The following is a 16812-nucleotide window of genomic DNA, read 5'->3' as shown; positions in this document are numbered from 1 at the left end:
GAATTTTTATTGCATCTTGTCCTTTGACAGTGCTGCATGGAGTGTTTTTCTCTTATTACTGCTACATATAGTTGGCTGTGGGCAATCATTGGCTGTTTGGCCTTTGGTTGTTTTTACATCTCCCTTGGACCAGTCAAATCACAGAGCAATGATAAGCAGGGCGCTAATTATACTCTGTCCATCAATATTAAGGTAACAAAAGAGGTCTTTTCACAACAGAAATCTATGTTTTTTTCCCCCTTAGCAGTATCGGGGTCTGGCTGGCCCAGGAGATTGTTAAAAGAATGTAAAGCTCTTCCTTTCTGGATTATTCATTTGAATCAAGACCAAGTTGCCAGTGATCATAAATTGTTATTAGCACCTTCTGACTGTCCAGTGGCCTCTGCGAAAGGGATCAGTGGTCTCAGCCCACTTCCTAATGGAGAGGTGCTCACAATGCGAAAAATCATTCTTGCATCCTTGGGGCCAGTCTTAGTAAAGGAGTGCGACCCAAGGACTTCTTGATGCCAACTTGCAGAAGGCACAGGTGTGCATAAGAGTTTCAGGGATCCCTGGGTCTTGTATTTATATTCTAGCTCACCATGCAAGGTTCATGTAAGTTCTCTACTGAAAGCCTGTGTCACAATGATCATCATATTCGTTGCAAAATGTAAGTACAGGCAATACGTAAAGAGATATGTATCTAGATGGGAAATTATATTCGTTAAGGCAGGTCCCCCAGAGGTAGCATATCTTAAGTCAGGTCCTCCCAGATAGGAAGAGGGAGATACTTGTTTCCCTGCCTGACCATGGTGTATTTCACACTGAAAGTTGAATTGCATATTGTTAAATGGTAATTAAGAGATTACACGGATTTCAGGAGAAGAAATTAACAGCAAGAGGTGAACAATGCAGGAGGAAACCCTGGTTATAGGCAAATAAAAAAGGACTAGTACAATATATCTAGGGGGGTAGAAAGACACCCTAGCATCCTTCATCTAGAGGGACAGGGTACCAGTGAGTTTGATCTCATTAAAGAAGGGTCTCACCCATCCTGGCTGAAAATGTTACAAGAGAGACTTTGGGTAAGCAAAAACAATGAGGAGTCTGGTGACACCTTAAAGACTAACAGATTTATTTGGGCATAAGCTTTCGTGGGTAAAAACCCACTTCTTCAGATGTATGGAGTTTAAGAAGAGGGCATCGTGTTACTTGTGTTAAGACTCTAGACTGAGTGTTATGGTTTTATTTGATATGTAGCCCTGTTCCCAGTATTTGTTTGCCAGCATTTGAATATCTGTTTTTTGTTAAATCAACGGATTCCTGTTTGCCCTACAAACATATCTAAGCACCGTGTGGTCATCAGAGCTATGTCCTGGGGTGTAACTGACAAACTGTGGTGTATTCTTCCTTTGGGAACAGAGGATCTGGAAATTCTGTGAGTGTCTATTACATCGGGGGCGGGATACCACCAGGGAACACTCAGAGGGTATGTCTACACTGCAATAAAACACCCACAACTGGCCAGGTTAGCTGGCTTGAGCTGCAGAGCTATAAAATTGCAACACAGACATCCAGGACATCCATAGGGCAGTTTATCCGTGGGCTAGACTGTGCCTGGCTCCGGCCCACCTTTAGGAGAAGGTGCAAGGTGCAGACTGGGTCCGTGATCACGCTGGGTCCTGGGGGCGTAAAAGAGATCACTTTTTTTCACTCTGCTCCAAAATGACCCAGCAGAACAGAACATACGCTTCTGCAGGGGCCCTCCCCCAGGCTGCCCATCCGGGAAGCTAACCCATTTATGGGTGCAGTTCCCAATGCTGCACAAGGGGCCTGTCCCCCAGATGGATGCCAGATACAACCGTTATACTGGCTTATAGCAATCAAAGCCTTGATTGGAACACAGCAGGTAACAATGCCAAGATAACGATGCAGCACTACCTGTTGGCAGTGGTGCTGTCTGCATAGATCCTTACACAATTGTAGGTACCTCAATCTTCAGAAGCAAGAACCAGCACCAAGCTCCATAGGGGGCAGACAAAGGGTAGGGCCATTGCTCCTCATGACTTTGTCTTTAGCACCAGCTGCACGAGGGAACATACTCTGCACCCTTGCCAAGGGCAGTGTTGCGGGAAGATTCAGAAGCCCAGCACCCCCTGGAGCTCTCCCTCTGGCAATGCAGCTCTGTGCTGATGTCTTATTTCCCTCCTCCCGCATCCCCAAGTGGAACTGTTGCATTTAAAGTAAATATTTCCAGTGACAGGCCTGACAAATATTCTTGGTGATGAGAATGTGTCTGGATAATGAATTGTAAATGGAAAGTGAGGCAAGGCAAACACAAGTCTAACACTAAACTGAAGGTGAGAAGTTGTGATTTTTTTAATCCTGTGAGTAACTCATTATATCACTAAGGCTTATAAAAGTCCAGGTGAATTTATTTTCCCAGGTTCACTCATTACCTTCCATTACAATAACGTGTCTCCTTGTTATCTAATTAGTTTTGCTGCCTGTACAGGAGCACCTCAGGCCCTCCTTAATTATATCCCAGCATAAACAATGTGCTGCTTGGGTAGGTGGATCTCACCTAATGGTTAATGACCGTGGAACTAGTCCCCAGAAACATTAACCCTTTCTTTATAGATCAAAACCATCATTAAAAATTGGCCAATTAAAAGAATTTACTCCAGTTTTTCAGCATGAATCAGAGTTAACCTGCTTACTGCTGCCAAACACACCAACTACCTAAGCCAGCAGAGCACCTGCTGCATTTCCAAACATACTTTATCATTGTTCAGCAGTGTCTATTTAAAGAGACAGCACCGGAATATGGAGGCGAGTCCTAGGATAAACTGCAAATGTTCAGCTCCTGCAACAAACATGCTAAGTAACTTGAGCCAGTTGGTAATCAATTAACTGGAGCTAAAAGAGGATCACAACATCTAGTCTGGATCACTATTAGTCCTGTGACTTGTTTTCTTTAGGGAAGAGGTGTAATCTAGTGGTCAGAGCAGCAGACATGTAGTCAGTGTTGCTGAGTTGTGTTTCCAATTCTGCCAGAGTCTGATTGTGAGACCTTGCGCAAGTCACTTAAGTGCTCAGTGCCTCAGTTTCCCCAGTTGTAAAATAAGTATAACAGCGCAGGAATGTTATGAGACTTATTTAGTGAGCGCTGTTTACACAGTGCTTTAGGTGAAAGGTGCTATAAAGGTGCAATGTATTCAGTAAACAGTTGCTACCGCCAATGTCAAAACCATGGGTGGCCTTTGGAGGCTGCTGTCTGTCATAATGCCACAAGACTCCTTGGAAAAATCTTGGTTCTGCCTCTGCAACAGTCTCATGGGAAAGCTTATGGGCTGAGCTTTATCTCGGGGATTCTTAATTGCCCAGCAGGTGTGATAGCCTTATAGTTTAGTAATGTCTCTGCCTGTGAATTCCAGTTCTGCATCAGCTGCAAGCTTCAGCAGAAGATCAGCCTTTGAACTCGGTCCCTCGCTCCTGTTGAGAAATGCTCCTTTGCACCCAGTCTGGCCGAGGAGGAAGTAACTGTGGGTACATATAGCAAATATGGTACTTGGCAGCTACGTGTCAAAATACATAGCTCTGGAATGTCCTTTTCAAGCATTATCATATGGGTCCAGAGTAGAGTTTTGAGCTGGCTTATTATGGGGCCTCTCCACAGTCTCTGCTCATGCACATGTAGCCGCTGTGAAGCTGTCCATGGGGCTGTATTGACTGGTTAGGCTTTTTAATCATCTGTCTTTTCAGATATAAACCATGGCTTAAAAAAATCTTTAAGGAGGCAGTGGAGATTGTTGTGTCCCTAGGCCATTGCTTAGAGGGAGCCCCAAATTCTTGGCTCTTATGGGATGTCAATCAGCTGAAAGTGAGATCAAGATAACCTAATAGTGGCAAGGCAAAAATCAGATCTCCAAATAACAGGAACGTTGAACTTGCTACAACACCACATCACATTTCATCCCAGTCTGACACTGTAGATTGACCTCTCTGGGGCAGGTAGGGGCGGTCTTTCTGGTTATTTGTCTGTACAGTGCCTAGCACAATGGGGCCCTGATCCTTGATTGGCATTCCTAGGCACTATCGTAATACAAATAATAAATAATAAAGTCACTGAAAATCTCAAAGGACACTTTAGCTGCTTCATCATTTGTTATTGGAGCTCCCACTGGTCAAGGCAGAGAAACATATATCCTAAGTCTCTCATCAATCTCTCTCTAATACAGCAAGAAAAATTGGCAAGGAAAACCAAGAGTTCCCTAAATAGCACACTTTACACATAGAATACTTTACACATCTGGAAGCTTGCTGACCCCACCTCTCCTGGGCTCTTAGAAAATCCCAAAGTAATCCATTCAATAGAGGCTGTTAGGAGATGGGGTGGAAGAAAAAAGGAAAATCATATATTGTTGTGCTGCACGGAACATGACATGCAACCTGATCCAATGGAAAAATGAAGCCCAACCATCTGGGTTAGCTTTATTGATCCATCCTTATTCCCCTCAAAAGGAGGAACTGAACATGACGGTACTAAAGAGAAAGAAAACACAGGCCAGAGGCAAAAGTTCAATGACTGGCTCTAACGGACAGAATACATTAACAAAGACACAGTCAAATTGAGCCATTTTGAATTCTTTTCATTTCTATCTGTGGCTTCTGATCAATTTGGGATCAATGCACACATCTTATCCTTTTGTTGCTTTTGTTTACTGTAGGGCAGCTAACAAAGGACCCTGCTTTGAACAAACGGACCAAATCAACAGTGACTGACAGCGGACAGCTTCTTTAACTGAAACAGCTTTCAATGCTGTATTTGACATGGACAATTCACAAGCAGATCCTTTGGGTCAGAATGTGGTCTCAGTTACTCTGGTATAAAATTAGAGCAATGCTACTGTCTTTAGTGGAAATTGTATCAGTGTAAATCTAGACAGTAAGCAAGCAAATTCTGGCCTCACTTAAACCAATGCAATGCCACTGTTTTCAATGGGATTTCAGGTCTGTAAATAGGGTGACCAGACAGCAAATGTGAAAAATTGGGAGAGGGGGGGGGTAATAGGAACCAATATAAGAACAAGACCCAAAAATCGGGACTGTCCCTATAAGATCAGGACATCTGGTCACCCTATCTGCAAGTGTGGGTCTTAACCTCAATTTAGTCCCTCTCTGTTGGCAGGATCATATGACAGACTCTTAAACCTATTACTGCTCTCTCCTAAAAGACTTACCTTTCTAGTTTAACTGGTAAAAAGCTCAGGAGTTTTTACTACTGGAGGTTCCAAGTTCAACCCACACTGTCAGAACAAAGGTGGGATGGGTAGGTTACAGAATTTGGCCCTTCATATTTAATTTACCCAGTTCCAGTTACAACATAATTTAAAAAATTAAAAAATACATATCCTGTTACAAAATAGCCAAGATAATTTTTTACATCAATTATATTTCCTTCAAATCGAAATGTACGTTTTGCCTCATTCATCATTCCTCTAATGGAAAATATTTGTTCAGTTGAAGAAAAGTTCAGCACGGCACATATTTGTTGGTTCATTTATATGCAGCAAATTAGAAAACGAATTTGTTTAGATATCTTCAGATATCCGGAAGAACTCCTGAACTATGTGGCTCCTCGTATCTTCTTCATTCATTTCTTTGTGGCTAACAGGAAGGAGATGTCCCTTCGCATCTGTTACCTTGGCTTGGAGATCGATGAAAGGAGGGAGGACCTCACAATGTGAAGTCATAGGTTTGTAGGGTGACCAGATGTCCCTATTTTATAGGGACAGTCGCAATATTTGAGGCTTTTTCTTATATAGGCACCTATTACCCCCCACTTGCTGTCTGGTCACCCTACAAGTTTGTGTGGCTCCTTTGTGATGAGACTATTATCCACTAGAGAGCAACCTGGACATAAATTCATTTAATTTGTGGGCTACAGATTCCTGATGACCTCCGCTTTCTGATGAAAAAAGTTAAACATGCATGAAAATTGCAAAGCATGTTTTTAGATTGGGTTAAGGTTCACAGCTCTGCATTCTGAATGTATGGCCACTTGCTCTCATGAGAGAACCTTCAATATAGAATCATAGCAATGTAGGGCTGGAAGAGAGCTAGAGAGCTCATCTAGTCCAGCCCCCTGTGCTAAGGCAGAACTAAGTAACCCCAGATCAACCCTGAAGGGTGTTTGTCCAAGCTGTTCTTAAAAACCTCCAACAATGGGCATTCCACAACCTACCATATACTCAATTACAAAGGCAAATGCAGGTCTCTCTCAGTGAAACAATGTAGGATCATGGAACACACTTACAGTAGATATGGAGCTATACTTAGTAATGCTAAGCAAAAAGAACCTCATTTATGCATTACTGCTACCCAGAGGCTGATTTGTCATGCACATATACCATCTATGTGACACAAAAGCATATTCCCCTGAGCTGGAGATAATCAGTGGCTTACAGGATGCTATTAAACAAAGGGAAGGATACACCGGGCATCAGTGTCACTGAAATCCTACCCGAAGCAGCAAAAATAAATCAAAATAGAAAAATATAATAATTCTCCACATGTGCATAGCTCATCCCATCCCAGGTTACAAACACACATGGACCCACTGTGTGTTTGGTGTCATCCCCATTTTACAGATGGAAATATGTAAAGGACAAAAGTTACACAACTGCCCAAAAGTTACACAATGGACAAGGAGCCTGGAGCAGAGCCAGCATAGAACCCAGTGCTTCTGACATCCAGCTGGTGCCTTCACCACTTTGAATAGCTGGATTTTATGCAGGTGAAGTATAGAGAAGGATTTCATCTCCGTGACTCAAAGTCAGGGTGCTCCATTGCCACTATTCTATTTTATGGGCTGCTTTCTTAGCTGCAACTCTTCTGTGCCACTTGCATGGGGTTCAGAAAGTCTTGCACTGGCCATTCTCTGACTTCCCGGTGAATTTTCTACAAGAACTGGTAAACTATCCTACAGGAAAGAGGTCTACTATAAGGCTGATGTTGCTTTATTGGTTTGGGTATCAACTGAGCAGTCAACACGTGCATGGTTCTGCTGATGGACCTGTCCCACAGTGACTTTTTAGTAGGAGAAATGTTCTTTTAATCGTCTCTTGTACAAGCTTCTATCTCTTGGCTTGATGTTGAACTGCATATAAATGTTGAGGCTTCATAATGAAATGGGATTGTGTGTTTGTGTGTGTATGTGCATGCGTGCACCACCAAGGTGAATGAGTTGGAGGTTTTTTGTTTTTTATCTCATTAGGTGGCAAAAATCAATACAGCCGGCTGCATTTGCTCATGATAGGGTAGAAATATGAGGAGGCTGTGGAAAGTAAGCTGTGCAACTAAGTACACCTTAATTGGCAAGCTCTAAGGTAAGTTGTGATTAATTGAAGAGGTTTTCAAAAGCAGCTCAGCAGACAATTAATCAAGCTCCTATGAAGGCACTTTTCTAATTGATCCAGGAATAAGCAATATCAAATCAGAACTGCTTAAACAGAACACAGCTTCTCAGACATCAGTTTTATAGTAGAGAGTTAAATCTTTGCAAGACGGCTCTTTTCTGTAAATTGTGGTGCATATTTTTATTTTGACAGGGGAAATCTTTTTTCTCTTCTCTCTCTCACGCACCCTATTGTCTAATGAATTTATAAGGCTTTCACTACCCTTCCTGCACCATGATGGAAACCTATCCCCAATGTTTCTTGTCTTATACTTTAAGTGAGAGGCAAATACATCCTCGTCAACATCACATGTCCCAGAATGAAAAATGAATGTCTTGGAGTGCACTGATGCTGAAGCACAATGACAAGTTATTTTCCAAGTAGCAGATTTAAGCTTTTGGTAGTTCAAAGACTGATTGGGGATGCCTTCTGATACAATGCCCCCAGTGGTAATCATTTAGTAAACATTCTTGATGACTGAGGGTAAAAACCATGAAAAAAATACATCTGGTTGGAAGGTGATAAGTACTTTCTGTGGGAAAAAAATAATTTATTTCTATTTTTTAATACAGATTTTTGTTTTTCTATATTAAAAAACATAAAATTCATTTTTTGAAAATCAAAACCAAAAACTTTTTCGATTTTCAAAACCCAAGATTTTTTTCTGCTTTTGAATTTTTTTTATTGAAAAACCTAAGAGCTGCAACAGAAATGTAAAAAAGGTAAAAAAAGGAGTCCACTTTTCATCAACCTTTTTTTAAAAAGAAAAATTCAACCAGATCTTTAAAAAACCATCAATAAGTGACCCATTTTTGTCTCCGTTATACCAGTGTTAATCTGGAGAAATCCCAGTGAAATCAACGGTGCTACCTGTGGAACTGAAAGCAGAATTTCGGCAAGGAAGAACTGTATCAAATATGGGAACACTAAGCAGCTCAGAGTCACTTGTCAACGTCCACTGGGTGATCTGGGGCAAGTCACTTCACCTCCCTGTGCTTCCATTTCTCCATCTGTACAATGGGGATAGTGGTACTGACCTCCTCTGTAAAGCACTTTGAGATCAATGGATGGCAAGTGCTACAGAAGAGCTGGGTTGTATTGTTCCCTGTTAGCAATGGGTCATTCTGGATTGTCCTCTGCTCTCCCAAGGTACGGAAAGAAAATTGAGGTGCGAGGCTGCCAGAGCTTCTGGCCTGTCTGCAGTTTGCCAGGAATGCCTATTACCGTCCCACAACCTGTGCCTCATCCTAAACGGAATAACCACACGGTGGATTATGGTCATGGCCACCTGCTGCACTGAAGCCTGACCTACATGGCTATGTTGATATTGTAGGTTCAGTTCTTTCTGACAACGTCAATTCTTTAATCTCTTCTTTTCCATTATACCAGAGCTGCAACTGCTCTAATCCCTAGAAAACCCAATTCTTCTTTCCCCATGTCTCTCCTATTTGTAAGATAATTAGAAAGAGGGTAATATGAACGTGTGATCTTTTCAGCTTTGTAAGTTTTAGTCTAGCATTTGAACAGCTCACGTGAGAGACACTCCACTTCTGTGATCCTGGGACCTTTTATCCCCAAAAAAGATTTGTTGTTTCCAGCTTCCTGATATTTATTTTTCCTTCCGCCTTCCTTGCATCTGGTGTTTTTTTATGTTGTCCGTTATCTTATGCCAACATAATCCACTTGCTGCTCTAGAGAGCTGGAACACAAATTTTACCCAGCTAATGGATGGGACTGTCCTCACATTAAGTTTCTCTCTAGATATATCTACAGATAGATATACGTTTTTTAACATCTCTTGTTAATCCATGTATATATTTTATATTATTTTACTCTACCTGGTAATCACCTTTAAAAATAACTATAACTGTTTGCATTACCTTTATTATGGTTGTACCTAGAGGCCTCAAATGAGATTGTGCTAGGCTCTGTAGAAACACATAGTAAGATACAGTCAGTCCCAGCCCTTATAATCTATATAGAAAAAGGGTGGGAGGGGAAACAGAGATACAGATTTTCCTAGCTCACACAGCAGGCCAGTCACAGAGTCAGGACAAGAATTCAGATGTTCTCAGTCCCAAACTGGTGCCCTAACCACTGGTCCACACTGTGTTTGTAACTGCAAAGATTCCTTCTTCAAGTTCCCTTCTCCAACGACATAATTCGGAAAGAAGCAGTTTTGCTATCTGGACACAATTCATGTTGAAATCGATCTGGTCTATTTACTTGTAGTATTTTTTCCTCCAAATAATTGAAGAAAAATACTTGCCATAAAACACCAGGACCTAGGTTTTATGTGGGAGATGGGCACATGCTTTACAGTTTGTTGCTGAGAGGGACAGTGAAGTACAACTTCTCAGCAGACACAGCATCACACTCTCTCTTTTTGTGTCTCTCTTTACTTCTGAACAAGAGAATTGCCAGGTAATCAGCTCTGCTGGAGATTAACGTTTAAATGAAGAAAGTATCCTGGAGGCTGCAGTGTTAGCTAACAGAAAACTGTGAAAATTCCCTTTATCTACTAACATCCCACCAGCAAAGCCAATTTTGTATTGGCATCTCATCCAGTTAGATTCTATTAGCAGAACGTGTTATGGCTGCTGCCAAGTGTTATCACAAGGTACACCAGAGAAACGGACACACACAAGGAACCTTTGCAAAGTGAAGGGTTTTAAGGTATAATTTTGTCTTTTAAATCCCTTGCAAAAATCATAATGCTTGCCAGTACTGCCATTGGTACATCCAGGGCTTCATCCCGTATTCCCTGTGCACCCCAGGTTTCACTAAATTGGAACTCAGGCCGCCAGAGAAACCAACATAAAAGGATGCATTTTAATCTCTCAAGAGACATGTGCACGTCCATCTGTATCTTGCCTTAGTGACTATGTATAAAAATAGATCAGGCACGAAATACAGAGCCAGAGCCAATGGGTTCTTTAAAAAATAGAAGGGGAAGGGGTGGTAAATTCTGCCAGAAGATAGACACATGTAGCTTCATTGGAAGCATTGAATGAATCTCCCTAAGGCCAGAATCTGACCCGAAGAAGCTGTCTTAAGTATGTGCTTAAGTCTTTACAGGACTGAGGACGTAATATTTATTGCCATATTTAGCTCTACAGGTAATCGAAGGCAACATTTCTCTCTCAGCCCAGTTCTGAAGCACACAGCTCCCTACTGACTTCAATGAACTTTGGAGCAGGATCCATGGGAGTAAACCTCCCAAGGATATCGGCAGGAGTTCCACTGACATAGCGTATAAGTTGAGGACTACCGTACTAATTGCAAAAAATAATTCTTCCCCAGTTATCTAGCACGTGACAATATTACCAGATAAAAGGAAAAAACATGTAACAATATAATAAATAAAAGAGGGCCAGAATTTCACTAATAAAAACCATCAATGGAAAGCATCTTTCAGTATTAAAGTCTGCACTACTCCTTTAATTTTGGCAAACACCTTGTTTTCGCCTAAATATCATTGGGGCTGCTCCGGCTCGAGGAGTTTACACACACACACACACACACACACACACACACACACACACTTCGATGGGAGCAGAACTTTTTTTTTTCCCTTTAAATTAACAAGAGGAAAAAATCCCCCACAAAAGGTAGGATATTCAAGCAGAATTTGTTCAGAATAGACTCTTTTCCAAGGATTTTCCAAACAGACCAAGGGACTTTTCTTTCTTTTAAAGATACTTTTTGTCCTCTCCCTAAAACCAGAGTGCTTTATGCAGGGGCGGCTCCATGCACCAGCACGCCAAGCGCATGCTTGGGGCGGCAAGCCGTGGGGGGCACTCTGCTGGTCACCGTGAGGGCGGCAGGCAGGTTGCCTTCGGCGGCACACCTGTGGAGGGTCTGCTGGTCCCGCGGCTTCGGTGGACCTCCCGCAGGCTGCTACCGAATCTGCGGGACCAGGGACCTGCCACAGGCAAGCCACCGAAGGCAGCCTCCCTGCTGTGCTTGGGGCAGCAAAATACCTAGAGCCACCCCTGGCTTTATGGTGCTAGGGAACAGCCAGTTAATTAGTCTAGGCTTCATCCTGCTAAATACTGAGCACTTTCAACTCCCATTTGTTAACAGGAGTTGCAGGTGGTAAGTGCCCCCAACAGCTGTCAGTGTCCCTAGCCTCTGTTTGCCAGAAGCTGGGAATGGGCAACAGGGGATGGATCACTTGATGATTACCTGTTCTGTTCATTCCCTCTGGGGCACCTGGCATTGGCCACTGTCGGAAGACAGGATACTGGGCTAGATGGACCTTTGGTCTGACCCAGTATGGCCGTTCTTATGATCAAACCCTATAGCGCTTAATGGAAAAATTAAAAAGTGACCAGTAAGTATATTTTGCCCTCTGTTACCATCTGGTAGTCTAGAGGGAATTGTGAAAGAACAGTTTAAAACAGAGGAACTCAAGGTTTAAAGGGTAAAGACTAGATTTTTTTTTAAAGGGGCAGCATCTTTTGTGTGCGTGTGTGTGCGTGGACAGTTAATCTAAATTGCATGATTTGCATGCACAATGAAACGCGTATGTGATTCTGGCAAGTGCTTATTGCTCCTATAAAAAAATGATATTCAACTGACATCAACAGAGATTCCAATACATAGGGAGAGTATTATTATACCTAGGCGGAGTAGTGCCATACTGATCTCAGAAAAGAATTCTTTTCTGATTATCTAGTGGGCAGAGACCATCTCTTTGCCAATCAGTCTCAAAGGCTGCTTTGTACCTTCACAGAATGACAGTCATTTAAAGATGGGACAGAGCACCATGCTTTCCAGAGAATCTCTTACCATTGCTAGTGGAACTATTCCTACCAGGTCCTTCTGGCAGATGAAGATTTCAGAGAGGGCTATGTCCGTTGTCCCCTTCCGAGGGTATTCCACCTGCCATGTGATTGGCTGCGTTCCGGAAAGACTGCTGAAACTGGCTATTTCAAAGTTCATCTGCACGACTTCACTGAATAAACTGTTACTTCTGGAAAGATGAAAAGAGGGAAAGGGAAGAGATATTACAGTGATTTAGGAGGGCAAATGAATCATATTAACTACTGGAAAATGTAGGTATTTATACAACAAACCTTTTGCAAACAAGAATTATTCAAAATGTGCTTACCACCAAGGTTAAGAATAGTGAGGTAGAGTTTTTCACGTTACCTTGATCCAGGATGAGGTGTACGATATAAGCGAAGATGTTTACTCAGTCGTGTATTTTTATAATTTTGCAAATGTGATTCGATCCCAACAGTGAGTCTGATTCTCTATTTTGTACATTAGTATAGCCAGGAGCATCAACAATGAAGTAGATGAAGATATTTCAGTCAAACTGGTGCAGGTGAGAACAGAGCCAAACTCAATGTTATCTATCTCAAAGTGAATCATTATAACTATATGAAATGTTCACAATGAAACTCATTTAAAGTCATTAACTGAGACATGGAGTCAACATAAGACAAGAAAAGACCTAATATGGTAAATAGGAAGATTCAAGAGGTTATTTGAGCCATTTTTTATTCTTTAAGTTACACTTTGTGATAGTAGCTTGTATGATTATTTTAAAAGTAAAACCCTTCCCATCCAAATTATTGTTTCAATGGTGGAATTCCCTTTGGACGGCTTAGTCAGAAAAAAGTCTTCATGCTAGCTAATGTTTTAAATGCCTTTACTCAGTATAAAAGCTTCCTTGCTTGAAAGAGAGAAACGGAGACACTTGTATGACATGGGTATACTTTCTTTCATGCATTTTTGAGATAGTAATTTTGTGGGATAATGTGATGGATGTATAGGTGGAGCAGTTCATAACTCAAGGTCAGCCCATTCCCACTTGAAGAGTTCCTACTAAATAAATCTTATTGCTTATAAATACAAGGCAACTGTGATAACTCTGGTTTATGCACTTGTGGAACATCCCAAAAGGAAAACATATTGGATTGAACTTGTAATTTAATTGAAGGCATGATTATACGCCAAGACACCTGGATCATCTGAGCAACTGAGTTCATGTAGCTGTTAAAGACACCATTATTTCTTAGATTAATGGTACCTGGGAAGGTATTATTCTCACCATTTCTAGGTCTGATGCTTAGAAACTGACAAAGCTTGTACATATGATTGACAATCCCAGAGTTTTCAGGTGTGTTCCATAGAGAAAAAATTCTAGCACAACTTCAGAACTGCACTGAGTCACAATATACGACAGGAGAGCTGCCCTGATCAGGAAGGCTGAAGACCTCTTTAAATAGCCTGTGAGCAGATGTAAAATATGCAGTATTAAATACCACAACAAAAAGATCCAGCCAGCCAAATGGTGTAATCAGGGACTTCTGGACTAGAATCTAAGGTACTTCAATAGTCTCCATTCTGTAGTATCTGAGCACCTCACAATCTTTCATGTATTCATGCTCACATGGGAAATGCTATTATCCCAATGCCACGGATGGGAAACTGAGGCACAGCAATGCTGACTGACTTGCCCAAGATCACACAGGAAGTCTGTGGTAGAGCAAGGAACTGAATCTAAACTTTCCCAAGTCCCTTGCTAACCACTGGGCCATCTTGTCCAGTGCAACTAGAAAGGGATGGGTCACATGTTTCCAATAGAAATTACAGCACTTACTTCTAGTCTTAAATGGCCTCTAGACAATGAGCCTTAAAATCCAATACTAATCTGTTTATTAGAGATATGCTAGGTAATGTGTAGAGATTTCTAAGATACATCATTTACAGCTGAAATTTGCAAAAACACCCCTGAAATTTGAACACCACTTCTCATTAAGGAGCTTTGAAAGTCTCTGATTATCATTTCCCTATCCCTTGGAGTCACGCACAGGTGCCTGGCTTCAGTGGTGGTAGGATATAAAAAACTGCATTTTTAGCAACACTCTAAAACATTGCTAAAATATTTTTGCCTGTAAAATGTGTAGCATACTGTATCCTGGAATACATGCGGTACAGTAGAAAGGTTTTATTGGCACTTGCTTGGGTTGATCTGCATAATTCACTTATAGCTCCTCCACGGGTGAGCAACAGACCCATCTCAAACTGACGCCGATAAAACCTTCATACCGCAACATCATCATCAGTTTCCTTTTTCTCTTTCATATAGGAGAGACAGAGATGATCAACAGCTGGGAAAGCAGCCACCTGAAGAAAAAAAAAAGCCTTCCAAGATGCGTAATGGCTGGGAAAAAAAAGAAAATCTCATGAAACACGTTTAATGTTCAGAGCTTGCTCACTGACTGAAACAGCAATTCCTTAATGTCTGGCATTTAGAACTGCTCAGCAGCCAGAACAGCAAGTAATTACAAAACTTTTCTAATGTACCCAGCACAGCGTGACTTCAAATGCAGCTTGTTGCAGGGGGAGCTTCTAAAGAAGTGCTCAGGGGTTGGAGTAGGAATCCGATTTGGTTGGAGTGAGAATTCCGCTGGACCAGTTCACTCCATGCATTCATTCGAAGCGGTAAATACATCAATCATTCAGGGCTTGATTGTAACTTGGACAAGACAGTAGGAAGTCCCTTTGCAGCACTATGCAGGCTACCCAGACCTTGGGTCTGGGTGCACAGGAGTAAGCACCGAGTTATATTCTCTCTCTGGAGCGGATGGGTAATGTTTAGGCAGAGTGGGAGGAGAAGGGAATGGGTGAAGACACTGTGCCATATCCAGAGCTCACTGGCCAGATCAGCTGATCCACCTTGATAGTGGTGGGGTTAATAATTTACCACTGGTTTAGTCTTAGTGCTAAGTCTCTATCCCCTGACAGCCAGGAGGAACCAGCCTGTATGTGCCACTGACAAACAAGATTTTAGGAGCTGGAGAACTGGTTTGTTTCTATAAGAATAATTAAAACATATAGAAGGTGAAGAGAAAGAAAAGACTCAGGAGAAACTCTGCCATACAATTCAGCACATCATATTCATTATGGACCAAAAGCTGATTTTTGAGTCTCTGGTGAAGTGAATTCAATTAGCAAGTGATATACGATAACTAGGATTCTTGGGTTTGAAATATTCTTTAGGCATCTCATTAATATATGGTTCCTAATGAATGGTCAATCAACCAAACCTTTGCTGCTTTGAGAAATATTCCCCCTTAGCTGGAGTCTATCTAGTGTAGAGAAATAATACTGCTCAAATCAGTAGCTGTTTAGTTCTGATGGGCAGAAGAAATCCCTCTGCAGACCAGGGAGTTGAAAGCAACGTGCTGTGTAAACGTGACCCAGAGACAGCCCTGTTGCTGGCAGGGGTGGATCCATGTTTTGCATGACACCATTGGAGCGAGGAGTCCATAGCAGCTTCAGCTTCGCTGGAAAGGTCAAGCAATAGATAAAACATCAAGTGTGGTCTGGTTTAACAGCCTGCTCGGCCAAGCACAGCCAGGGTTCAACTGAAGACAGCAGCACTCGAGGCCAACACAATGCTGGAGAGGCTGTTACAGAGCAGTGGGCCGGATAAGTCAGATAATAAGTAAGTAGGGCAAGAGAGGCAACACATTTGTCTGCCAGGGTAGAGAACTCAGCTGACGTAAGATCCATAAATGAACTGAAATCTTTGTTGAACGCCTGTCTACAAGCATGAACTGGCAGTCCCTGATGAGTGATTTTCAAAGTCTTGAGTTATTGCTTTGAGTAACGCAGGAATTTTGACTCTTAAATGAGTGATTCTAAGAACAGCTACCTGCTAAATCAATAGTTCCGATTTACTACAGTGATCCTCAAAGATAAATTTAAAGAACCCTGTACCAAAAAAAAAAAATACCCATCTTTAGCTCAAATATATTTTTACTGAAAATCCCAGAAGAACCAAAGGATTTTTTGAACTACTGAAAACCTAATTTAGTAATCCCTTTGCTCTCCAGTGCTATCTGGTTTGACAGTGACATCTTAATGCAGAGTCACACTTGCTAAATCATATAAGAAATCCAATGAATATCCTTCAGCAACATAAAAGACCTGATTTTTCCACCTTAACTCATGTTGAGTTGCACCTTACTCTACACAATTTCAAAGACTCCACAATGTACTGAGTAATACAGAATAGCTCGCGAAGACTGGCAGAGCCAGTCCCAGAAATGCTCAGGCAACAAAAGTGCATGCTAATAGAAAAGCCCCCTCAACTGGTTTCTGAAAATAATGTTCAGAAACCTCTGGAAGAGCCTAAAAAAGAGCAGAAGAAAACAGAGGGGAAAAATGATGTACAATTAAACACTAAAGCCAATGATCGTGCCTCATTAGCATCTCCCATGCTTTTTAGTTTGACACTTTCATTAAAACACTGCTAGGGTCATCACTTAAATGGAAAAACATCATTTAAAAGACATAAATCCTTTGTGTTACAAAGTGAAATCTCTTCTGCTCTTGAAGTGAAAAACCG

The 16812-nt window shown here is 41.7% G+C and overlaps 1 protein-coding gene across 2 annotated transcripts in view; it reads right to left on the bottom strand.

The window, feature by feature from the left end:
* TMEM132C (transmembrane protein 132C) overlaps positions 1 to 16812 on the bottom strand; it is a 299900-nt gene that overhangs the window by 60397 nt on the left and 222691 nt on the right. For both annotated transcript variants that reach the window (XM_030583380.1, XM_030583381.1), the window contains exon 4: positions 12234 to 12417. In XM_030583380.1, the coding sequence (XP_030439240.1) occupies positions 12234 to 12417 (184 nt within the window). The remainder of the gene's footprint in view (positions 1 to 12233; positions 12418 to 16812) is intronic.

Source organism: Gopherus evgoodei, chromosome 13 (genome assembly GCF_007399415.2).
Source record: "Gopherus evgoodei ecotype Sinaloan lineage chromosome 13, rGopEvg1_v1.p, whole genome shotgun sequence".
NCBI lineage: Eukaryota > Metazoa > Chordata > Testudines > Testudinidae > Gopherus > Gopherus evgoodei.
Note: the sequence above shows the minus strand (reverse complement) of the source record. Positions and strands in the feature narration are given on the sequence as shown.